Raw genomic sequence first — 27,117 nt, 5'->3', positions numbered from 1 at the left:
ATCCTTGTTTATAAATACTTCCTATTTTAAAGATTGCCGTACACTCACAAGATTCCTCGGGTATCTTTTTTTATGAAAATTGGTTCTAATTTTACCTTCCCATTCCTTGAGTTTAGGGTTAATATAACAATCTTTCTTCACACCTAGGTTGGTGAAGTAAGCCCCACTTTCCCACTCCCCTTTTTTTAAGATCTCGTCGTATTTAGTCAGGATAATCACCAAGATCAAACGACATGGTGAACGCTGAATCCTGACTATAATGAGAGACACCCTGAGAGTAGATTTTTAAGGGGCTTTTATTAGTAGCGGGGATATGTTGCCGTCTTGGTCAGGATATCCAATCACAAAGCGTTCATCTTTGCCTTTGTTTGCTGGTATGAAATCACTCACCACCAGGTTTTCAAGTTTCACATCTTCGATATTGTACGGTGTGACATTACTGTAAAATTCTTTTGATTTAATCATTTGGTCTCCAAACTTCAACATGCTCTTTTATTTTATATGAAAAAAATTGATCAATACATTTTTTTTCACATGCATCAAGCACATATTCACAATCATCGCATTGTTCTTTCATCGTTTCATTTTATGTTTTCACAAAGAACCATAAAATACACTGAATTATTCTAAATCAAAGATCGAACTCTTTTGTTTCTATTGAAATCATCCGTGATACGATCGGTTGCAAATCTATTCATATTGTCATTTTAAATTCTAGCGCGTGTCAGTTTTTTTAAACTTCATTGGTCGAGAAAACAACTGAATGTTAATAAGCCATAACATTACGTAACTGATTAGCAGATCAAACAATAGTTCATTTCAAAATGGCTGATATGTGTTTTGTGTATCAGCAGAATCAAAGAAATGGAAATAGGTCTAATGAAAATTTTAATATCTTTCGAATATATTAATTGTGGCGCCGCCCCTGACAATTCACTCTTCCCCTGAAGAATAAAAACAACACAACATCTCCAGAGTAGTAGTGCTTTGCCTGAAAATCACGTTTTTTTTAATGTAAACAAACGGCGTGCTAAAGGATTACGTAATGTTTTTTTGGTAAAATCCAGTGAAATGCACATCACGTATGGATATCAAAGGGATGGCGAAACAATGGCAATTTGAATAGAATTTTAATGCGCACTAAGTGAGTTCAATCTACCTCCATGTTTAGAAAAAATTACAGTTATTAATACTTACACAGTGCTTTTAGAATTATGTGATGTTAATTTGAATCAGCACTGCTATATCTTTTGATTAACATAATAAGCAGCAGAAAAAGTTTATGCAGCGATGATTGAACCACTTCTCCTCAGGGGCGGATCTAGCGTTGGTGCCATGGTGCCATGGCACCATTTAAAATTTCCAAAATGACCTCCTTGTGGACAAAGAGACCAAATAGCTTTCCTTAAATTATATGTTTAAAGGAGCAGTCTGGTGAGTGGTAAACACATTACTCTGTGCGTTTTTATATATTTTTTTCTGGCACAGACTGGTCACATGATACGAAAAGAGCGAACAAGATGCAAATTCACCGTTCGCCTTCTAAAGCAAAATTTACAGATGGCAGAAGGAAAAAGACACGAAATTAAAACAACTTTTATATGTAAATAAAAGCAAAATTAGCATATTATATTATAAATTGCTTAATATTGGCAAAAGGCATTTTATTTGGAAAAGGTACTGAAATTTTGTTGTTATTATTTCATGAGCTGTTGTTTTATTTTATCAAATCCAGTTGTACAATTTCCTTGGTTTTACCGTAGCTGAGACAAACTATTTTTTGCAGATTAATTGCAGATTTTGCAAGACATTATTTTTTGGAAGGCACAACATTTGATATCATGTAACAGTTTTTGTACATATGTACATGCCGGGTATTAATTGTAAAACCGATATTTATACTTGTTCACGGTGTATGAAAATATGCCGACGGATTATTATCAATCGCCGGCCTAGAATGTAATAATAGGACCCTTTTCAAGTTTTATTAGTGTGTACATTTGCCACAGAAAAATTAATTTGTTAAAAAAACCTTACTTGTTACTTCTTATTTAGTCCAGATTTAGATGTTTTATTACAAATTTTTTATGGGATTCATTTAAAATGCTTTTTTGAAACTCAGAAAGTATAGCTAATACAATATTATACTTTATGTTAATTTATTTAAATTGATCTAAAAACACTTTATGACAAATTTAAAGTCAGTAACTCTTTCTTCATTTAAGTTAGTATATTTTTTGTTTTTCATGAGAGGGATGTGAGACCAGGAAATGGCTAGCAAGGTTAAAGCAATTGACTATTAATATCAGCCTTTTATTTAGTTGCAAGAAAATATTGGATATCTGCAGTCAATCCAAAATTATAATATGCCAAAAAAAAACACATTCAAGTATGACAATGTTAAAGTATGCGATATTTCGGTAAATAACATTTCAGACATTTCGTGGAAAAGGCAATTACACAAGAAAATTTTACAGAACATTTTAAACATTTCATCTCTAAGTGCTACATTCGACAAACGTTTGATTCCCCAGGGCTAAATCCTTAAACTGTATAGGTAATATAAAAATATTATGCTCATTTTAAAACCACCCCATAACAACTTTCATGTAAAGAATTTTTTTTATAGTTATTTTATATTGATAAGCCAGATCTAGGAGAAAATGGCTACTACGGATTATCACTTGTATTTTCAGTTCATCTTTTAAATGCTTTTAAAGGATTCAAATTTGTGATATGACGAATTTGTGAGAACTTTTTTCATTAAATTGTACTGGAGTTTATTTTTTAGTGCTACACTCCATGGCCCTGGCCACCTTAAGGGAATTTATTTTCGAAGGAATTAGAGTTTTTGTCAATTTCGTGAAAATTAGTTCCCACAAAAATTATTAAAAAAGTCGCTATTTTTGAAAAGTATTTCCCGCGAATTTTAGGTTTTTTTTCCATTTTGAAAATTGATTTACAAAAATTTTCTTCTTTTGAATACCTAGAACTACATATAATATTTAAGTGAATTTCATCTTCAACAGTCTGTAGTTAACGTCTTCTACGTCCTTGAAAACGGTATAAATTGAGAAATATTCTCGTGAAGTATTAGGACTTGCCAACTTCGCGAAAATTAGTTCTTTATTTTAAAATTTTATTTTCTTGCGAAAATTAATTGTTTAACCAACAAAATATTTCTTAGAAATGTGATGGATAATTTAATTAGCCCACTAAAAAAAGGTTTGAAGAGAACACAGCCAGCTTGACACCAAAATCTTGATGAAAAGAAGTAGAATAGCATTGCCGTAACCACCAGGGGGCAGGGGGGCACAGGCCCCGCCCAATAATTTTCCTACTGAAAAAAAAAAGAGAGAAAGAAATAAAAGAAAGGAAGAGAGTCAGAGAAAGAGAGAGACAGAGAAAAATGAAAAACATGGAACAGATGTTCTACTCATGGTCAAAATCACTGAATGTTTTAAGCGGGGTGGCAACACAAGTCCAAATGTGATGTAAAAGTGCCGGGACCGTTAAAAATTCTGGTGTTCTTATCATTTTTTATATTATTGTAGTCGTGTAATGAAATACGTCTCTCTTTCTATCTTTTGGTTTCTGATGGAAGTTTTTATCTAAATATTGATACCAATACCAATTAAACAATGCAGCTTTTCTAAATTACAAAAATACCGAAACATTTATCGCGTTTTTTAACATTTGAGATCGTTGACGTCTGGAAGGGCATTTTCCGCCAATCTAGAGATGTAAATTTTAAAACTTTCCCACTCGCCGCCCACCATGGGGGCGCCCCCCCCCCCCCCAAATATTAAAATTGTGGTTACGGCAATAAATAGTTAATTTCAACAACAATCATCGACATATTTTGCAAACACACCAAATATGGTGGTAATGGCAAGGATGACACAAAAAGAAAGAATAAAGTAACAAAATTGCGCAACATCTACCAGTGCGCATGCCCCGTCTGAAAAAAGTAATTCGCCTCGTGAAGATCAGGCTTATAGCATACTGCTTGTATGCTATAACACTGTCATACACACTGCCATACACAGCTAAAACATCGAAGTCGGCCGCACTAAAACTACTTCATCGACACATTCTAAATAAATATTCTTGGATAAAAATATACAAGTCAAACAGAATATATTAGGCTATGTAGACTAAAACTTATATTAACCGTTCATATCACAAAATAACTCTTACGGTCATCTCAGAAAGTAAATTGTTGAAATTTTACAATCTTTCGTTAATTATAGCAGCAATATGTAAAGTAAAATGTTCTTAAATTAACTTCTTCCAGTGGAATCTTCTTTGGCGCTTTTTTTAGTCCTTTGGTTAGTTGTACCTTTTTCATTTAAAAAATGATCATTTAAATAACGACCCTTTCAAAAAAACGCCTACGAATAACATACAGGGCTATTAAATGGTCATTTATGGTAAGTAATTATATACGCTGGACTGTGAAACAAGCAAAAACAAAGAAGTTCTAATTGAAAAGTTTCGCAAATAACGGGTAGCAAATCAGTTGAGTGTAAATCTTCCAGAAAAAGATCCACGTGTTTAAAATTGGTATACAAAACTAAAAACACCTCCATGATTCATTGTTCACGAATAAACAAACAGCTTGGTAGCATCTAGTAACTGATGTACACAGTCAATAAAAACAACAGATGTATCTCGTAATCTTTCTTTAGCTTTATCACTTGCACCATCGCGTAGCATGTGATATAAATCTGGATGCATCTAATCAACAGACAATACGCAAAAACAATTTTAAAGATAACTGACGGAAAACGGCCGCAGGTCTCTTTTGCAAATTGAATAATTAAAGCAGCCGTAAAAACCTAAACTAACAATTTATTTTACCTGTGATTCAGGATAGACATCAGTAGAAAAGTCTTCACAAAACTCGACAGTTTTAAGCTTGCAACAGATTCTGGTGGAAGCCATGTATAAATGATAAGAGTCCTTAAATAAGAGTTTGAAGTTAGAAAAATGCGGAAACAGATTTTTCGCGTATGGAAATGTTTGGTTTCTGACATGTTTAATTGTAATAACAGCAACCCTCCCCTTAAAAAAAGCTTGAGTTTTACTACAGTTTTCCTGTTATTTCTAGAAAACTTAAACTTGTCGAAAAGTAATATGCGCTAAATACGTTCATATTGAAATACGTTCATATTGAAATACGTTCATATTTTATTTTTATTTTATTTTAAACAATTTTTATAAAGGATAAGTATTTCAATGCTATTAATAACACCCTGTTAAAATATTAAAAATTTAAAAAGTACTAAAAGAAAGATAAAAATTCACAACTATAGTAGTATATTAACACTTTAGACTCTCAAAAAAAAAGACTTTAAAAACTTAATCTAGATAAAATTAAAATGTAATTATATAAATTAAAAACTTTCCTTTTGAAATCATTAAAATTCTCTATTTTCCGAATTTTAATCGGAAGTTCATTATTGTGTTTGGTATCCATACAGAAAAAATCAGACTTGGCATACGGCAATTTCGTTGATAGAATTTTCAGCATGCAACCATTATTTCTTGTTCCCCGATCGTAGGAAATCATGTTAAAATAGCTATTGAAATTTTCACAAACTTTATTTTTTTAAGCACATTCGAACAAGCAAAACAGAACGCTTTTTAATCTCTTTCGCGACTGGTGTTTGATTGGTACCGGTTAACTTGGTCTCTGCAACTGTGTTCGACGAAAGATCTTATTCATTGTTGGTTTGTCGAGATAATTGCACAAAGTAAAAAGCATACGTAATTTTGACATGGTTTTTTTTGTACATTTTATTAAAGTTGGTGGACATTGATAGAGAACTATCTAAAGTACTTAGGAACTATTCCTAAGTACTTGTACGATTCTGTATTCTGTATTTCTTCACCATTGTACTGCAACAAGAGATCTTTTCCACATTTAGTCAACCTTTTAGCCGTACCAAAGATCATCGCTTCCGTTTTTCCCTTTTTCAGATTGATCACTAATTCGTTAAGTAAATACGATGCAATACACTGTAGATCTTCATTTAATTGATCTTTAATCAAGTGTTTGTTTTTACCTTCCACATAAATTACTGTATCGTCAGTCAAATTCAAAGATTTCGAATTAACTAAACAATGTTCAAAGTCATTAAAATATAACAAAAATAGTAAGGGCCCCAAAATCGACTCTTGGGGCACCCCACAAACGATATTCACACAATCAGATTTGGATTCCTCAACCATCCAAAATTGTTTCCTATTGAATAGATGACCTGAAAACCAATCAAGAGTAGTATCATTTATGCCCACATTTCTTAGTTTGTGTAGAAGAATTGAATGACTCAAAGTGTTAAAAGCTTTTGACCAATCAATATAAAGCACTCCAACAACTTTTGATTTATCTACAGCCTTGCGGATGTTGTCAGTCAACAGGACGGTTGCTAATTCGGTTGATCTTTGAGGTCGATATCCGAACTGGTGTTTTGATAATGTATTATTTCGTTCGAGATAGGTGGTAAGTTGCGTGTGTACTGTTTTCTCGAGGATTTTTTAACAAAGAATCTACTAACATTGTCGAATTCAAAAGCATGGTTGGAAGGACTTCGTGGTAACGGTCCTCCCCATGCGGATGTTTTCAATTTAATAGTCTTTGTCTTCAAGGATTGTGCCACATTTGTGAAAAAACTGCAAAGTGAGTTTGCTGCCAAATAGCTTTTGGAATTTTCATTAGTGGGTGTTGCCGATACGGGCATGATTCCTTTGTTGGGAAGATTTCCTTAATACATTTTCAGAATTTATTAGGGTTTCTACTATTTTCGAACACAAGATCTTCATGCCTTTATGTATTTCTGCCTCACCTGTTTCACTTTATTATTATATGAATTTATTTTTCAGCCGTTTGTAAGTTGACCAATCGTATTCTGTATTTGTTTTTCTCGCCTTTCGAAGCATTTTGTCTCTTGCGTTCATTGAACACTTGAGCTCATATGATAACCGTGCACATCTTCTACCTTTGATGCACTTTGATATAATTGGTGCGTGCCTGTCAATTATTGATTTAGGAGCTTTCTTAATAAAACTCCATACAAAGTTCACATTGTTCGATACATAAACTAAATTCCAATCATATTCTCCAACTTCGCAAGCGAAAACTGTGTGGTCGTATTTTGAGTAATCTCTACACTTCATTGTTCGTGGTTGTCCTTTATGATGGTTCAAATTACGCGTGCACGCAACTCAATCATGGTCACTAACACTCAATGGAATATTTTCGTGGAGTGCACGTGGGAGCGATTATTTGTATAGATAACATCGATTAGTGTTTTTGTTTCCTTTGTTATACGTGTTGGTGATTTAACGATTTGATCAAAACCATCTGAAATAAATAGATCTTTTATTTCATTGTGATTCGATTTTGTAAGATAATTTACGTTCATATCTGCCAAGAGGTGTATTTTCATGGAAATTTCGTTAAGATTTGTCAGTGTATCGTTCAAATAATTATTAAAATCCTTTTTCAAGTAATTTGATGTATCAGGGGTCTATATATGCAACCAATAAGAAACTTTTCCCTTAAAAAATTTCAATTTCTATTCAAATACACTTGATTTCTTCATTTTCAAGATCAAACCTTCTTTTCCACTTTATGTCGTCGGATAAGTACATTGCGACTCCATTTTGTCTGTCTTTGTGGATTAGAGTTTGTTGACGGTTGATGTGTGTTTCTGAAAAAGTTATAATAACTTTCGTGTTTTCATTTGTAAACAATGTTTGTAACATGTCTCTCTTCCAAAATAATCCCATGATAATTTGATGATTTATTTTAATTCCTTTCCCCTTCAGCAAATAAAGAAAATCATTTTGGGGGGGTGAGTGGTCCAAGACAGGTTTCGATGTCCCTACATAAAATCTTTAACATAAAAAACAAACTTTTTTTAGGTAACTTTGATACTTTCAAACGATGCAACCATAAACCTTTAGTACTAAGTAACGATACAACAAAATTTCTAGACAGCATATGTTTTCCATTTCCATTTCTGTCGCTTCTTGAATTAAAGACAAATTACAAAAACAGCCAAAATCGAGAGCATGATCGTTCACGCCGCCATATTTCTGTAGTATTGAAATATGTTGATATTGAAATACGTTCACATTGAAATACGTTCATATTGAAATAGGTTCACATTGAAATACGTTCACATTGAAATACGCTCATATTAAAATACGTTCATATTGAAATACGTTCACATTGAAATACGTTCACATTGAAATACGTTCATATTGAAATACGTTCATATTGAAATACATTCATATTAAAATACGCTCGTATTGAAATACGTTCATATTAAAATACGTTCATATTGAAATACGTTCACATTGAAATACGTTCATATTGAAATACGTTCACATTGAAATACGTTCGTATTGAAATACGCTCATATTGAAATACGTTCATATTGAAATACGTTCACATTGAAATACGTTCATATTGAAATACGCTCATATTGAAATACGTTCATATTGCTATTAAGCGACAATTAATTCGCGTGAAGTAGATATTTTTTCGCTGTGTAAAAATAGTTATGCGCTAAAATTATTACGAATAAAGTCCTTTCTACTGGATCGTATGTTTGTATTAGCAGTAATAAGTATTTTAGAGAGGTAAGTCAGCATGCTGATCATATGTTGCACTAAATCATATTGAAATAATTACTGTGAGGTGAAATCAATAAAACAAACATCTTTAACATTTTGAGAAAGAAAGGCCTTCTAAAATCTGGACTAATTTTTATGTTATTTAGTGTTTTGTCATCCTTTTTAAGTTAAATTTTTCTCACGTCGGCAATTTTATGCCATTTTTCTGCTTTTCTTGTTCACTTTAGCAATTCTCGAGTTCCGAAAAGAATAAAAAAGGCTGCTTTCCTACATTATAACCACATAACATTTTAAATTTTTCCAAAACTATAAAATTTTAAAGCGATGACTACCATGTCATTGTGAAATAGCCACGCATTTTTAAAGATTCCAGGTTTTTTAAATACGTGGAAGTTCATGACAAAAATAGTCGACACAGACTGCGCCCTTTGTTACTTACACACCTTTACGCCGTAAGACCGTTAAGATTCTTTTAACAGACGCCCTTTTGTGGTCTTTAACTTTTTTTGTAGTTCTTGTGTTCTGTATTGTAAACTTAGTAGATCCTATTGTTTCTTCGCAAGCAAAATACGTTTCAAATAAACGGTACATTTCATTAATGGTGGCGTTGTGTCGTAACATATAAACCAACACCAGAGAAGTTACGTTGGTATGATATTTTGGTCACAACATGGCCTGGTGTATTTACCTCGTCAGGTGGTGACGTCTGCACCCATTCAGTAGCCTGCACTACCACCTTCTCTTCACCAATGTCACTGTTCCATTTACTCCATGCATACGAGAAAGCAGACGCAGATAGAGCCATTTGTTCATGAAGGGGTCCAACAAGTCCCTCTACCTATAACGAAAAAATTGTTTATATTGGCAAGGGTAGACAAAGTTTTTATCAAGGAAATCAACTTGACTGGCTTAGACTAGTTCATATTTTAAAAGATTAAACTCTGTTGAGTGGGTTAAATAAGTCGAAATACAAACATGAAAACAGACATTAAAAATCTAACCTTTTTACATACGCTTACGTATTTTTCGCCATCTTCGTAAGGAAAAAGATTTACGCCGGATGAACGCAACATCTGAAATACGAGAATTATTTCATTCGCAGCTTATCGAAAAGCCCTGTTTTATTTTTGGGCTGCAACCTTTCTTGTGTTAATACTTGAGTTTACAGAAAAAACAAGCAAGATTTCGCAAATTTTATATTTGGCGTAACCAAGCAACTGAAAAAGCACCTTGTCGGCAAATCGCAGTTTATACAAGATTAAAAAACAAAACTTTTGTGAAAAATCTTGTGAATTATACAGCGTTGCAGTGTTTTGATTGTGTTAACTTTTGTCGTGTCGTAAGCAATTTTAGATGCACTCTCGAAAACTATGGTAACATTCGTGGTATCGCAAACAATTTTAGATGCAATCTCTAAAACCTACTTTTAAAAGTTCTTTCGGAGCCATCCATTTTTTAGTTAAATACTTCAGCTGTTGCATTTCTGTTGGAAACGTAACACAGCACAATCCCTCCTAAAAACAAATTCAAAATGTATTTAAACGGAAAAAAACTTTGTAAATCGATATTCCCATAAAACAAAATAATACAAGATCAGTGTATTGTAATGTAGTTGTGAATGTAAAATAACGTACAGGCACAAGATGGAAACAAACACGATCCTCGCTACTTGAGAAATAGCTAAATCTCACTAGCTAGCTATATCCTTCGAAATTTTGTATAGAAACATATAAGTTTATTGTACATAAGCCAGTCTAAGCAACAACAATTGACTTTAAAATCTTTTTATAGAGGTATTAATTACATTCTTAAAGCTAGATAAAGCATGATTTAACAAATACAGATCCTCGTGTTGTCTCTGTTCCCTCGTGAAAACAAACTTTCGATTTACTGATTTTTAATATATTTTACAGACCGCAGCTTACTTTACTGCCAAAAAGAATACTGAAGGAAAATTTTTCTTTTTATAGAAAATAAAAATAAAAAATAGCAAATTCATCATAAAAAAAGTAATTATTCAAAAACAGGCTGTCTAGACGTCTATAGGGCTTTGTGTATAATTCTTTGCACCTTGACATTTTGAGTGGTCTGTTTATCACACGCCATTCTTGGGAATGTGCGGGAATTAGGATTTTTGTTTCGTAGCCACTTTAAGTTGTTTGATAGTGGGAGGTGAGCTTTAAGTGCAGCAAAAAAAGGTTATACCTTTCAAACGATTTTCAGCATTTTATTTATTTGAAATTTTTGGAAGCCCCGGGTAACTTTAGGGGTTAGTAATGGGAGGTCAGAACGCCAGGAATGGTTTGAAATTCGACCTTGGTCTTACGGAGCATTATTTCAAAATTTACCATGGAGATCTACCTCCATTTTACCTTGATTACAATGTCAACTTCCGTTTCACCGCCAATAATATTTAAAACGCACTCATTTAATGAAGTAGGTCGAAGTTGCCACGATTGAAATGGCATGTTGAGATAGATATCCTAAAAACATATACAACAACATCTTAATTAACCCGTTTATTAACAGTTTTTTCCATTTTGATTAGGCCGAAGCCTATTTAAAATGAAAAAAAAACTGTTATAAAGATTCCTTTGAAAATTGGATACACAAACATCTCTATTATAATAGCCGTATTTTGTCTGTGTGTTCAAAAGGGTTACCGCGTCCTGTTACGGAAAGACGAAATGTGATATATAAAGGATGGGCGTCCCCGTGGATTTTTCCACTGGTTATCTCTTTAATAATAGACGTATTTCGTCTGTCTGTTTGTGCGCGAGAAAAACGTCGTGTTACGGAAACACGAAATGCATAATACAAACAGGACCACCCGCTGAGTTAGAAAATCGTGCTACGGAAACACGAATATCAAATATGATAAATTTTTATCCACTTTGTTGCGGCGGGTAAATTTAAAGGATGGACGAACCCGTTGATTTCTCCACGGGCTAACGACAAGTCTATATTATAATACCCGTATACGTCTGTCTGTCACGCAAAATGTTACCGCAAGTAGCGAGACGCCTGCAATGCAGTGTAAAAAGGACGGACGAATGCGTGGAATTTTCCACGGGCTACCAACTAGTTTAAAAAAAAAACAAAAAGAAAAAACAACTTGGAACAACAGTTTGGGACTTAAACATATTGTGAAACTTAGAATGAATATTACCTGCATCAGAGCAAATGAACCAAAAAAAGCAGTTCTAAAAAACACCATTCTTTCATCTATAATTAGAAAATTATAAGAAGTCATTAAAGCGGCCACCAAAAATTAAGCAAAAAAAAAAAACACAATACGAGTATTCGTCTTTTCACAACAATAAGAACGAAACATTAAAGCAGTTTCCAGGATATAAAAGCATTTCGGAAACGCAATTTTCAACATTTTTGATCAGAGTAACTAGATTCTCAATACTTACCGGTTTCATATCTGAAATCAGTAATTCCACTAGTTCTCCAATGTTGGGACGTCTCATCCCATCTTGCTATTTGTGGTGGTTCGTGAAAAACAACATTATCATCCACACTAACAAAGCGAAAAAATACGGAATAAGCAAAAAATTATGTTATAAATAATGCAGAATTTTTTCTAAAAAAAGCGCAAAATGTGTTTATCTTAAAATTTACTACTATGTATTCCAACAAAATTTTTATCTAACTCGTAGAGGCTAGATATTAATAAGGAGCTGAGGTACCTGTCCCACAATAGGATTTTTCACTGATTTTGAGGGCCTGCAGTGTTTGATGTAGGTTCGAACCCCAGTCAAAGGAATCTCGTAGCCTAGCTTTGTGATCAAACACAACTGAACTACACTTAACTTCAAAACGCAAAGAAATAATCCGTCTAATTGTAAATAGGGAAGAGTAAAAAGAGTCTGGCCAGGTGCTTGCATAGAAAGGTCCGTATAAAAATATGGGAAAAAATGCTACATGATCGGTTTTGATCTCGGGACCATCAACCTCCAAAGCGGGAACGTTACCACTTAGCTTATTATACACATGGTGGTAAAACTATTGAGCCAGATTTCATATCTGCGAGACTTGCAGTCCTAAAGTCTCAGCGTGACATTCATAAGCAGTTTTAAAGTTACGTTCAAATCCTTAAACTACGCACTTTCTAAGAATAGCCTCGTTTTAAACCAAATCAATTTCTTAAATGGCAATAAAATCAGTATAAAACATCCTTAAAACTCAAAACTTTCAGGTTTTACTCATTTTTCCTGGATCTATTTAAAAATGTGAATAAGAAGTGTTTTGTGCTTTTAAATGTTTTAATGACGTCATGCAATTTGGGTGAGGTGTATTTGAAACCAAAGTGAACAAGAAGCCCTGCAGCTTAAAAATTTCCGCCATTAGCAATAATCTGAAAAGTACTGAACTTTGAAGAGGACTGAGTAATATGGGGGAACAAAATCATTGAATATTCTAAAATTTTAAAATTCAATTTTTGATTATTATTGTAACTGTAAATCATAGCTAATTTAACTTACATAAACTTCATTTCTCTATAAGAACAATTTTAAAAGAAGAAAAATAATAAACCTGAAAATTGATGAACAATGAAAACAAAATAAGAACAACGGCAAGGCTGAAAATTTATCTATTTTCTCTTTTTCTGTGAAAAACAACTTTGAAATTATCTTTAACGGTGGCAGCAAATCTTTTTTACATAATCAGTTACGAGAGGCTATTTTCAGACTACATATTCTGAATTTTTTTTTTATAACACACTTGTCACGATTTTATAGCTATAAAACATTATCTTTCACCAGAAATATTCAGCCTCAACAATTCCTCCTTAAATTGAACAATGAATAATTAATTAGTTCTGCTGGATATAGCTTAAGTCTACGTGCTTGCAAAATTGTACAGAATGAAGTGACGTAATTAATAAAGGGAAACGTTAATAACATCAAAGATGGCGCATTATAAGACGATCTTAATTATGCTACACTGCACGAGCTTAACTTTCGATAGCAAATAAAGTATTGTTCATTGGCTAATAAAACAATTTGTTGCACTGTTAGGAATCTTATTGGCTTAAAATTCATTTTAGCCTCGTTCTCAGAAAAAAATCTGTCAAAACGAGGATTTAGGTTTTAGCCTGGATAAGTTTCAAGCGTCCAGCCTAGCTGCGCTGTCTCATTTATCTCTCTCTCTATCTCCTCAGGCGATTTTAAGGATTCCGCCTTTGTTGGCGGAAATCAAAAATGTTTTGATTTGTATGAAGTTTGTAACACTGATCAAAAAGGACATGTTGAACATGCTGGTTTTGGAATTTTGACACCTGAAGTACACTAATTTCATTAAAACTGATTATGACATTCAACGTCTGTTTTTTGCGAGCTATAGTTTACGTATATCATACGTCTTGTGTGCCCAATTTGTTTTTACTGATAAAGTAATTGTAAAAAAATTTGCTAATTTACCGAACTGAAATAGCAATGGGTAATTTATATCCAATAGACGGTGTTATGTCAATTTTGTCGGGGATCGCACTCACAGAGGAATGGTGCAGTGACGAAGAAGAATTCTGTTGGTCGTTGTTTCCATATGGTATTCTTTGTAAGGTTTTGCTATGCACTGAAAATTACAAAACTGCGTTATCATTGAAACAGAATCATATAACTTAAAAAATACTAAGAAAACATCATGGTATCTGTGCTTTTTACAATTTATGTAAACTGCGGAAAGGCTAACAAGCAAAAAACTATTCGTACAAACCTTTTTGTATTACCCAGTCATTCACCTCTTTTGCTTGCGGAGGAAGTTGTATCAATTCAATCATGATCAAACTTCCGATTGGAGAAAACGATCTTAAATCTATCACATCCTCTTCAATATAGTCTTCTTCATCTAACGAATCCGTAGGCTTCAAACATTTTATCGCATCTTGGTCTTCAACAGGTGGTTCATCTGTCTCTACTGATAAATACCGTAATGGTACTAATTCTTATTTTGCTGATATTAATTTTTGCGGATGAATTTTAAAAAAGCTTTCTCAAGTATTCATTTTCGCTAATGATGTAAAAATATTATCGAATATTTCGGAAAGATAAGCCTTTCCTTAATAAAACATTCATTCAGGTACACTTTTATTGATACTTGCAATAATAATTTAGGCGACAACGCTTTTCCTTCTTTGTGCGAATGAAATTGTGCTTTTCACTCAAAGATAAAATTACAGGCATTTTTTTATATTCCCGCAGATATGACTTTTTTGCCAAATTTTAGCGGATTTGACCAATCCTGCAAAAATAAATTAATAAATCCAAAAATTTAGAAGTTAAATTTTGCTATTATAACCTTAACTTAAAATAGGGTCTAAATAGATGTTGTTTTTCAGGATCTTATGAAAAGTGCAATTAGTTTACAACACACTTCGTTGTGTACCTTTAAAAAATAGCCCTTGTGGCCAATTATGTTCTTAAAAAAAGAGAATTCGACTTTCCAAAGCTTACCGGCGAAGAAAATATACAGTCACCCGCGCTACATTTAAAACCTATTTTTTTTGTAGTCATTGTTTTCTTTTAATAAACCGTGACTAATTTTCGAATTTGATTCTTGAGAGAAGAAAACAATTTCATTTTGGACGACACCGTCAACTGTAACAGCAACAGTAGCGTCGTGGAGTGGACGAACAGGTTTGATGAAATTACCGATTTTCTAAGGTAAACGTTTATATGGAAGTTGTTTTGTTGTAGCTGATGAGATAGATGTGCATATTTTACATGGCTAGCCTCAAAAATATCGTGGGATATACCCTGTCTATTATTTCCAGGAGGGGCCATGGCTTTGATGGGGATTCCTGGAGTATTTAATGCTCTCTTTGAGCTACGCAAACTCAACTAGGGTTACCGCTCTGCCAAACAACTCCCTGCAACATCCAACGGCCCACACAGTGCGCCATCTCCCCAATTTCCCTCACTTGGGTTGGGTTAACCCAGGGCTATAGTAATATTCAATTGCCCATATTGAATCACCGCCAACAGGAATCAAACCCCAGTCTCCCGCACAAAGTACAAGAGTGATAACCATTAAACTACGGCGCCATGAGCACAAAGTAAGAGAGTGATAACCATTAAACTACGCCGCCATAGCTGTTTACAGATTGTCGCCTTAAACTTCAGGAAAAACCATCAGTAGCTACCTATACTTTCTAGTTAGGGGAAAGCTTGGTTATTGAGCAGCCACGCATAGAGCTTTTCCAACAATTAAAAAAGATGATAAAGTCATAAAATTATCACCAAATACTTAGAAGTCAGAGTAAACCGATAATTAAACAATCAAATTAGACGACACAGTCCAGTTTCTAAGCACATACGGCTTGGTTACCGTTTGCAGTTCTCCTGCAACGTCTTTGCGCATTAGAATTTAACGCTATTATTTTCTTCTTATATATGTAAAAGACACTAACAAACAAGCTAAGACTAGAGTGATTTCAATGGCTGAAATATATTTTTGCAGAAACCGAATTAGTAATTCGTACTAGTTGAGGAGGTATGTATTTTTGACTGTTCGCAACTCAATTATGAAGTTCTGTGATATTTTATCGTAAATGATAAAACGTTCAAAAAAGACAGTTCATTATGTAATTTTCTGACGAATTTTGCCTTAATTAAGGTGATAAACTCACCTTAAATAAGGTCTATTACCAGAGAGTAACGCTTTCTGCTAAAATTGCTAAAAAACCCTGTTGTGGTAACACATACCTCTTCTTGCACTCGTTGTGCTAGCTGAGATACTAGTCCTGCTCTCACTGCGTATGCTTTCTTTCACACCAAGTAAATTCTAAAACGATAAAACACACGATAATAGAATGTAAACAAAAAATATATTATTGATGAATTGTTGTTGTTATATTGTAAAAAGGTTTTTAGACACGGAATATTGTAAGCAGATATACTTTTGTCGAGGGAGCTAATGAAGAAGTTGTTTTTTGGTTTTCTTCTTTACCATCGCCATCATCGATTTTATCTACAGAGGTAGCCTAAAAAAATTTCAGTGGACAAACAATTAAAATATCCAATTTTTCAGTTTTTAGTATGTTGAATTAACTCGAAGTAGTCCATTTTTAACTTTACATTTAATTGAACATGTAGGGTCCATGTCACTTGTCAGAAAGACGTTATGTTTAGATGTGGACATGATTATCTTTAAAATAGATTACCTGATCAATGTTTTCAATTATTTGTATGTTCCCAATTTCCTTCTTTTTGCTCTTCTTGATTTTCAATGCATAGGTACTGCAACGTGGTGAAAGAAAATCAAAGTTTATATACAAGACACGAACAGCAATATCAGCCAATGCTATTTGTTTGGGCAATTCCATCGTAAAAGGTCTGTCTTTGAATTCAACTTGCTTTATTCTATAACGAAACTATGTAATGTCACAATGTTTTGGGGGATGCAGAAAGTGACCAGCTACGTCTTTAGTTAAGATCACTTAAGATAACTCTAAAGGGTAATAAAGGGGAATTTTTGTCAAGGTTTAGTGAAAAATATATCTGCTACTTTATATTTTGCAATTTCTGCACTCTTGCTCATGGCAATTCATATCACAGTGACAAATTAATGCATGATAAATTGTAAATGGTTTAAATTTTTGCGAAAATTAGACTTTTCTATTGCACGTTAAATTATTATGAAGGTTTTGCTTAATTATTTATTTTTAGAAACTTTTTGTGTGCATTCTCTTAGAAATCATTTACTTTTAACATTTCAACATGTCTCTGTGTTGACATTTGTCAGTTTGTCATTTTGTTCACCATACACACCCTTTTTACCATTTCATATTAAATTTGTTGCGATGTTGCAAAAATAAACTTGGCATGGATGCGAGTGGCTTTACACAATGGGGGATCATTTTTTACTAGTGTACATTTTATGGACCCTTGACCATCCATTTAAACTATAATTTATCCAAAAACATCACTTCAAAGGTGATATTGTTAAGGGCTTATTACATATGCTCCTAATATTATGATTTGCACAAAGATTTTTTTCTTCACGAAGAAGTAATTTCTCTTCTTCAGTCCGCTGAAGTGTTAAATCTGTTTTCTACTTCTAAACGAAGAAATAAATAACCAGTAATGATTACCGCCATTACTAAGGCGTACCAAGAGCAGTTGACCTGCAGTAAAACTTTTCCTTAGCAAGGGAAGTGACAGTAAAGATAAAATACTACTGTTGATCTTTAAAAAGTGCTTTTTTAAACTTGGTGGTGCGTGGTGCTCACCAGAGGTTACACAAATCAACATAGCAGTACAAACAAAAATATTTGTTTCTTATGCTGCATAACAAACCTTGGGTTTTTAGCAGCATTTCCCCACAGACACAACTTGATGTGTGCACTTTTCGCATCATCAAATATATTTAACGTGTCAACATCAATTTTTCCATGTGGTGATATCAAAACAGTTAAAGTTGCAGCGTCTATTTTTTCCCTCATTAAAGATTGAAGGTTTGCCGTGGACTGAAAAAGAAATTAAAAAAGTTCTTTAATGCGTTTATGCCATTTGAATGCATGGACACTCCTCATTATTTGAGTTTTTAAACTGGTTGTTTATGAAACATGAACTCAATAGAAATCCATACTGTTTTTTCACAGATTGTGCTAAACTATGTTGGGATGCGTGACATGGCTAAGCTAGTTGTGTCACTCCTCTCAGTCTGGCATAAAAACTTCATGCTTAGCCCAAAACAAACCAATGCCCATAATATCATTGCATTTGTCTCGCCTCAGTATAGATTTCTTTACCTACTACAGGTGCTTTTTTATAAAGATACTTCATCACGTAATGTTTTTATGAAACACAAATAAAAAGGTATTTTCTACTTTCAAAAATGTCTGGGCATACTGCATGCAATCAATATTGAAAAACTTATTTACAAATTCTACCTCTTTGTAACTTTCTAGACTAGTATGACCAGGTCTTTGTTCATGATCTTTTTCTCCATCATCAGTATATTCAGTGGGAACGGACAAATTTTCAATATTGTTTTTCAACTCTTTTAGAAGCTACAAAAAAAAATTTAAAAAAATTCTTTTAACAATGTAAAAATTTTTTTTGCTAGAATTATGCTTATTCAATTAAAAATAAGTTATAAATAATAATTTTTACTCTAAAGTGAATATACTCGTTTGATAACCAGCTACTACTCAATGTTTATCTTTATGACAATGTTCATCTTTATAAAATATTCTGAAATTTTCTGTAGTCCAAAAACTATTTTTAAAACGTATAATCAAATAATTTGAGAAAGAGATGAGCTAAGAAATTGGGTACTTAACAGAAGTCGTCCATTACACAAACGTATTTAAAAATCTTTTGTTAAAGTATATTCTAAGGCAGTACCATTTTGAAATCGATGGGTGCTTAGTTGGCTGCTTTGGAAAAAACTTCAATAGTCAAAGGTCTCAAACTGTCATTCAATCCAGTAAACAGTTTGGAAAACCCTGGTTCAAAATCGCATGCTATAAACAAACTAATAAATTCAATGGGCCAACAGTTTACGAGAAAAACCGACATGACTGCCTCAAAATTATGACAAGCGCATACAAAAGTGCAGAGAAAGGTGACAGGCATTGCTTGTAAAAGACAATAATAGTACCAAAAGAGAGAGCTAGTCAATCTTTGTGTTGAATGTGCATTACAAAGTCAGAGTACCAGTGAATCTGGACGTGTCTAGTTTTTTAAAACTTTTGATTACGACTGAATAAGCACTCATAGGCATATTTTTTCTATATTTAAAACAACTGCCTTGGTATTTTGTGCACTTTTTATACTCAACTAAAACAGTTTCGCTCTGCAAAATAAAGTCTGGATTCTACTGTTGACATTTATGGAAATATATTAGCATGATAGCTAAGGTTTACGTTTTCACGCAAAAAATGTCTATATATGTCTTCTAAACGAAATTGATTTGGACTCAATGACTTTTCCTATTGATTTTTTGTACATGTTTTGGTTTTATTTAATAAAACTTATTTTGGATCCCTTTAATGTATTTTTTCAAAAATACTTTAAAAACTATAGAGACTGGCATCAAAATAATGGCTTATATGGACTGAAGCAAAAAAAAATATTGTATACTTAAAACCCCACAATATTTACCTCCAAAACTAATTCTGACTTCTTTAAAACCCTATTCAGTTCAAGATCTTCATTGTTTTCTCTCCATAAACTAATAAAAGTATTTATATCCTTTTTATCTGTAGGATCTGGTCTTCCATTGCAAAGCAGGTAGCGGTTCCACTACAAAACAAACAAACAGTAAAAAATTAACTAACCAGGCTAGACGTCAATGCATGTACTATCACACTTTTGATAATTCATGCTAAAATCTCTATATAAGATGAACTGGAATAACCATAATTAAACTTTTCACAAACTTTTCATAATATTTACCGAATTTTCAAGCCTGATTGAGACACACACGCAAATAATTTTACGCGAGCGATTTATTGCGACTAATGTCATCAAAATTTTCAAACATATAAAAAAACCCTGCACAATTTAAAATGTGGCCCATGACGAATAATAATGTTTTTGCTGGGATTTAACTACGGAACCCTAAACACCAGAGGCTCTTAAGCCTGCACTTTTGACTTAAATCCTTTTTTCCCCTTAGATCCACAGTATACGACTTTTCCCCTTAGATCCACAGTATATGACTGTACATTGAAAATGGTAGAAGTTCTACCGAAAGCTCTGAATAAAGAATGTGATGATGAACCTTGTCAGGTTTTTTTAGTATTATAATATATTTTTTTGCATATTCTTTAGGTTTGACACGTTTTCATATCGATTTCCAATTTGTGGTTTTTGAATCACTGTGTCATTCGAAAATTATTTTTGAGTTGTAGCCACACTCAAATTAATCATTGTTCATAAAATATGGCGTAATAAGTTTTGTACAATCCTGTTTTTGATGATGCTATAGCAAAGTATGGAGATATATAATTGGAACTTAAAATTTTAAAGGCTGGTAGTGTACTTTTTGTTGCGCAGTTTTATGTGCTTGGGCTTCACGATTTTAAACACGTAAGATAACAGACTTGTAAGATAACAGTTCTGTCTTAACAATGTCGAAAATAAGTTTTACTTACAGTATCTATTTTTTTGATAATTTAAACACTGACACCATAAAATTTTGCTGTCATGTTTTTAACTTTTAATTAACCACCGAAGATGTGTTTGAAGTAGTGCAGAATTTTTTAAATTTTTAAACAATATCTGGCTAACATGCTAGTAAATAGTTAAAAGATATCTTTAACTGTAAATAAACCAGAGTAGATTTTAAGAAAACAAAAAATGCTGCACATGCGGCAATATAATTAAAGCACATAAATTCTATTCATACCTTATTTCTTTCCTCTATTGTTTTTCTCAAATTTACAAGGTACTGTTTATTTTCTTTTAATTGTGTGTTCAGTTCATCTATTTCTGCTTGGTGGCGGACTCTTTCCTACAGATATAAAAAAACAAACATAGTTCACAGTTTTAGAAGTGATGGTATATAAACTGCATTATTTGAAAGGTACAATCGTCACAACAAAAAGATAGAAAATACTTTTTCCAAAATTACAGCAGCAATGAAAATATCAATTTTCATTTTAAACATTTTCCCGACATGTTACCTCATCACCCCCCAATTAAGAACTAATTTACAGCCAGGCCAAAGTCATGAAAAATTATGTAAACACATAAGATGAAAAACATGAAAATAACTCCTGTTTACCTTCCACCTAAGTGAGTTTGCATTGAAATGACATCATTAAGTGCACTGATTTTAGAAGTGCTTCAGAAGATAAACATTAAACATGCAGACTCACTTATCCTCTACAACATCTCTGTCACTTTCTTAAAATAATTGCTCAATGTTGCACTGAGCTTATGAAATGATAGATTTTAGGTGAAATTGGAAGCTTACATTCCCAAGAAAACATTATATGTAACTTCTTGGTAGGATGTAAGAAACTCAGATAGATACGTTCTAAACCTCTAGGAAAGCCTGGAATAATATTTACCTGTTCCTCAAGAAGTCTTCTTTCTTCTCTTTCCTGACGTTCTCTCTCTTCACGCTTTCTATCTTCTTCCTCAGCTTTGATTCTTGCTTCCTCTAGTGAAAAACTTGAAAGACAGCCATATTTTTCCATTCAGAAAAGGTTAGAAATTATTTTTTTAAACTTTAGTCACACATATAACAGGGGCATCTCCTAAAATTACCATCAAATGCAAATGCTTAAAATTTTTATATTGCTTTTTTTCTGTTCCATCTCAATATGCACATATTCTACTCTTTGCACACTCCTTATAAGTTATGCATAAAACAAAGCTTCAAGACCACATCAGACTATATTAAATCTATTATAATATCAGAATCTAACAGAATTGAACTAATTTCCTAAAGCTGGGTCATCCAACCCAATTCAAAACAGAGGGGTTGGTGACATATGAAAAACATTTAAATATTAATATCTTTTCAACAGTTGGTGAAAGCACATGATCCTATATATTTTCTTGTTTCAAACTCTATACAATAGAGGCAACAGGTAAACAACTGTCTAAAAATGTCTTTGTGTGTCAATGGGTCATTAAAATTCGAATGGCGGTTCTTTCCCATTGTTATTCGGTTTTATGAGTAAATTTGTGTGGTAAGTATTTCTACAAAAAATCTCGTTTTTCGTTTTTTCAATTTCGTGCAATTGCAAACAATTAGGGTTTCAACAGAAAAGTGTGTCAGGCATCAAAACTAACAGGGTTATCAGGATTATTTTTTTAAAATAAAGATGAAGCTAAGGCATAGGCAAAACAGCAAGAATTAATTTAGGTGTGTGCAGAGTCGCAAGACCTGCATTTGCTTTTTAGTGCATATATAAAGTGTGTTTGTAAGTGTCATAAATATTATGTAAAATATTATATACCTTCTTCTTGAGCTTTGCGTTCTGCTTCTTCCTTCTTTAGCTTTTCTTTTTCAGCCTTAGATAATTTTTTTCCTTTTTTTTTATTACCTTTAGCAACCTAAGATACAGCATGAATTAAAAATTACTTATATATATGCAATTTACTTACCTTGTAAAGAAGCATAACATAATATAATAAAAATCAATACCATTTTGAAAACCAATTCACTTTTGACATTCACTTGACAAATCAATATATATTTTCTAAATATGAAAGTAATAAAATCACACTGTAAATTATTTTTTTCTGCCAAAATGTTGATCCCACCAAAATTTTTTTGATACATTCTGAGATTGTTTTTTTCGGTATGCTGACTTAACTGTCACCCTTTCTAAAATTAATCTTCAACCTGACTATCATAAATTAAAATTAAGCCCTTGTCTCAACATTTACCTGGTTTCCATGTTCACTATTGTTACACTTGTTAGAACGTACTTGAAAATCTGCAGTGATTTGCCAAATTTATCTTATTAATTGTAACTGAGGTTCAAGATTGGAATCTGGAAAGAAGGCAAACAATCAAATTGTTCTTCCTCAAGATTCTTCCTCAAAAAATTACAAAAAGGATACGGAATACTCATGAATAGAGAAAGAATTAACTTTCTTAAATTTATGCGCAACAAAACAACCAAATTTAGTTGAAACCTAAAGTCAACTAGGACATTGAAAAATACTCACTATCCAGTCCCTGATTATAAGTTTCAGGAAAAAGTAGGATGTCAAGAAGAATGATGACCCCTTTTTAGGTAGTAATCAGAATGATATTGAAGAATGGAAAAGAACCTTGTACTAAACCTTGTACTGGATTTCACCCATTAGCTGTCGAAATCCTTTATTGCATGGAAACAAGGGTACGAAAGGTTGTAAGCTAGGTGCTAAAAGTACAGATTTTCGCCCTAAAATGTGCTCTGACTCTACAATTAAAAGACAGTGTTTTAACAAGAGATGTTTTCATTGGTGCACTTAAAAGGGACCATACATGGAAGACCTAAACTGCTAGGAAATAGAACTAATGAGTCGAATAATTTAATAGTAAAATTTTAAATCAAGAAAGAAATAATCCTTGTGATTTTTTATAGCTTATCGAAAGGGACATATTAAAAGTTATGGATTAGGAATAAAAGAAACTTTGGTAACTCATCACAATATCCACAGACCTCCCAAAACTCCAGGCAACTTTATGTAGCCAGTTTATGCACCATTGCAACAGCTACAAATGCTCAGTTATCTATAACAGGTACCAACGCAGAAGCTTGTGAAGTTGACCCATGCCCTATTGCAACAGCTAAAAAGGTTCATCCATCCACAAAAGGCACTAAAGCATTGACCAATTCCTCAAACTCAAAATGACCAGGACTAGCTTTCAATCAGTTGGTAATGAACATTTGGAAACCACCAAAGGGCAATTCTATTGTGACAGACTTACCAATCAGACAACTAAAAAAGCTGTAGGGAACAACTAACTTAAACTTGGGATATGTTCTACCCTTCTCTGATAAGTACAAAGTGGATAGATGTTCAAAAGAAACATAGTAATTATTAAAGCTTCACATGTTGTTTCAATTTATGACTAAAGTGCTGTGATGTATTCAGAAAATCTAAAAAATATCAACCACCATAACAAATATGACAAAGCCTGAAGTTTATAAGCATTATGTTACGATTTTTTTTTTTTTTTTATACCAGGATGGTCTATTTTTGAAGAATAGGAATCATTTTTGAGAATTAGGATTATATAGCTGAAAAAAGAGGTGAAAGATGTATTTCTTATGTGTGATGGATGTACCGTTGCAAATTGGGAAAACGGAATATATAAAAACAAGTACAATGTAATTGACTGGTCAATTGAAAATCTTATAACTTTAATGGAAGTGAATTTTACAAGTAAATAGATTGCAAAATGTATAATTTAACAAGTTTGGAAATAAGAACTGTCCTTGTGTGCCGACTATACTGGTTAATCAAGTTTCTTTACAATATTTTTGTGCAGATAGAAAATTTTATTGTCCTGAGTAGGTCACTTCAGAAAAGATATTCCAGAACGGTGCATGGCCATAACTTAAAACTCATTCTCAATAACAGCTATCACATATATCACAGTAACATTCTGGCATCTTCCCATAGCGACTGCAGCATATGATTGAGCATCTACAGGGGCAATGTTTATTAGCTAAGACGTTCCTCCATACAGATCGCTTTATCGTTTCCAGCACCTTTGTTATAAGAGGTTGCAAAAAAATTCCAAAGCATTTGAACTGAAAATTCATTTTCCCATTCAGAAATATTATAGAAAAGGTATCTTTGTTTAAACAGGGATCTTGCACCATCACTGTATATGTTGATTACCCTGATGGATATGTATCTGTGCAACATTTTCTTGAAGAGGCAAGATATAAATGTGTACACTGCTTCTTTGGTGTGAGTCAAGTTGTCTGAATTAATTCCAAAGCTCCCCTTCACTTCTTTGTTAATCAATGCATATGCTGTGAGTATAGTAACCTGCTGGTGAGAGCAACGAGCAGTTTGAATCTCATCTCTCTAAATAATTGGTCCATTTTCAGAAAAATCAACTTGTAGAACAACAGAAATGTTTCTGCTGTTTCTGTTTGATATACTTGTGAATGAGAAAAGTAGGCAGTTGATTTTTTAGGTCTTCAAAGATATCATTTACAATAACAGTTATTGTCACTTTTTCAGTAGGTTTATCTTGTGTTTGCCACTGCTGATATTTTAGTGAGAATTTCTCAAACTTCTGGAACTGGTTTGAAGACTTCTAACAGTTTTTCACACTTCTACAATTGTCACATCTATGATACATACAGTTTTGTCTTTGTCATCACGGTTCACTTGGGTAGAAAAACCTTCCTGAGTTTGATGATAAATCCGTATGATACTCACAAACACAGACATATATAGGTCTCCTGCCACAGAATTTTAGGAGACATACACAAATTTCAGTATACTCTTTTTTAAAAAGTGTATTAGCCTCTTTTAATGCTATCAACATATATATTTCTTGCAAAATCTTTTTTGAGTCTCTCCATTCACAACTGTACGAACAATGACTTGGTCCTTCCAGCCTGGTGCTTGCCAAGAAACTGCATCTTATTGAAAAAACTGCTTAATGGTGACGCAATGTTCTTCACTTAATCTGTTATTACTATTGGTTTGAAATCCTTTAACCTGTAGCCCAACTTCCTTTGCCATTTTAGCAGTGACAATTTTTTTCATTGGTGAATTAGATAATAATCTTGCAACATATTTTAGTGCCTTTCCTGTTGACTGCTTTTTGTTATAACTGTGACTCCTTTATAAGATCTTTGGCAACTGAATTATGTTCATTTTGCCTCTTTTATGATATGATATCTTTGCACTCTTGCTCTTTCAGAAGCCTTAAAAGCATCTTGCTCATTTTTAGCTTTTTTCTGTCCTGTTGTCTTTCGATTTGTTCCCCATTCTATCTTTTCTTAGGGCTACTGTAAACGAAATGTACTAAAAATATAAAAAAACAAAAGAAATTATTTCTGATTTTTGTCAAAGAAAAGTCAATTTTTTATGGTTAAACTATTTTTACACTTTTCCAGCTGTAAATGTGATTTTTAAAAGATAATGATTATATATTTAATTTATATTGATTTCTGTCGATTGATCTTTCACTTTTTTTGAAATGTTAGTTATTAAAAAAATACATCACTCTCTTGATTATAATAACTTACTTGAAATATATAACAATTGTTTTTCTTTTTTTCCATCTGCTTAAGAATTTCTTAATAATTTTTCATTTCTAAAAGAGTACACATGTCATCACAATCCATTTCTTGCAACAAAAAAAAAGAAAGAAGAAAAGAGTTTATCATCTTCAGTTGAATAAAGAGAAAAATCACTAATCAAAAGAAAAAATAAACGATTTTTTTTCTATTCCTCTATAATATTGTAAACATGTGCTAAATAGTCATAATTTTTTTAAAAAAATGAAGACTTTTTCACAGAGTTTTTTGGGCACTGTCCTGTACATACTGAATCGTATTTTCAAAACTATAAAAGCTCTGGTGAGATAACTTATATGCGCAAGCCTATAGGTTTATCTAGGAAGGTTTTTTTCCATTTATTAGCTAGTTGAATTATGCTCAAGTTATTACATCATGAAGTCAAAGTTTGAAGTAAAGAAACACACTTTGTAAAAAAAGTAATGTAATAGTGGCAAATTCTCAGGGTGTTTCTTTGTGGTGATTTCATTTTACAATTTCTTATAAGTTAAATGAAGATTAAAAAATGGTTATGTTATGGGGGATTTTCCTGTGAAGAAGCTGTATTAGTCTTCTACAGAACTGACATTATGATTACTTAAGGTTATAGTTATACAAAAATAGATTGTTTTAAAGCAAGATATGAAAATGAACGATGCATTATTGTGTGTTTGAAATTTAAGTATATTGAAGAAAAAATATCCTTTAAGATGAAAAATAAACTTTTTTAATAGTAGAGTACAGTGGAGTTT

General features: G+C 32.7%; 1 protein-coding gene across 3 annotated transcripts; it reads right to left on the bottom strand.

Moving 5' to 3' along the window:
• Nucleotides 1-4,088: 4,088 nt before the first annotated feature.
• On the bottom strand, nucleotides 4,089-26,749 carry LOC130662713 (dynein axonemal intermediate chain 7-like). Of its 3 annotated transcripts, none has more exons than XM_057461622.1 (21): nucleotides 26,336-26,749; nucleotides 22,768-26,111; nucleotides 22,580-22,676; nucleotides 21,683-21,774; nucleotides 21,016-21,120; nucleotides 19,767-19,907; nucleotides 18,551-18,670; nucleotides 17,955-18,124; nucleotides 16,820-17,018; nucleotides 16,556-16,639; nucleotides 16,362-16,440; nucleotides 14,374-14,571; nucleotides 14,079-14,232; nucleotides 12,069-12,175; nucleotides 11,819-11,874; nucleotides 11,022-11,132; nucleotides 10,074-10,163; nucleotides 9,651-9,722; nucleotides 9,338-9,487; nucleotides 4,864-4,965; nucleotides 4,089-4,740 (listed from the first exon to the last, which is right to left on the bottom strand). In XM_057461622.1, exons 2-21 carry the CDS (start codon nucleotides 22,903-22,905, stop codon nucleotides 4,603-4,605), a joined length of 2,403 nt encoding a protein of 800 aa, XP_057317605.1. In that variant the 5' UTR covers nucleotides 22,906-26,111; nucleotides 26,336-26,749; the 3' UTR covers nucleotides 4,089-4,602. The 3 variants fall into 3 exon arrangements, with proteins under 3 accessions (XP_057317605.1, XP_057317603.1, XP_057317604.1); XM_057461620.1 differs by having other exon boundaries at nucleotides 14,374-14,574; nucleotides 26,336-26,746; XM_057461621.1 differs by lacking the exon at nucleotides 26,336-26,749 and having other exon boundaries at nucleotides 14,374-14,574; nucleotides 22,768-26,164.
• Nucleotides 26,750-27,117: the final 368 nt, after the last annotated feature.

The sequence above is a fragment of the Hydractinia symbiolongicarpus genome, chromosome 10 (assembly GCF_029227915.1).
Source record: "Hydractinia symbiolongicarpus strain clone_291-10 chromosome 10, HSymV2.1, whole genome shotgun sequence".
Taxonomy (NCBI): domain Eukaryota; kingdom Metazoa; phylum Cnidaria; class Hydrozoa; order Anthoathecata; family Hydractiniidae; genus Hydractinia; species Hydractinia symbiolongicarpus.
Note: the sequence above shows the minus strand (reverse complement) of the source record. Positions and strands in the feature narration are given on the sequence as shown.

Coding starts and splice junctions, on each gene's coding strand:
- LOC130662713 (XM_057461620.1), bottom strand. CDS start 22,905: ATGTATCAAAAAAATTTTGGTGGGATCAACATTTTGGCAGAAAAAAAT. Junction 18,125..18,550: donor GTCTAGAAAGTTACAAAGAG/GTAGAATTTGTA, acceptor TTTCTTTTTCAG/TCCACGGCAAACCTTCAATC. Junction 11,133..11,818: donor GTTCATTTGCTCTGATGCAG/GTAATATTCATT, acceptor ATATGTTTTTAG/GATATCTATCTCAACATGCC.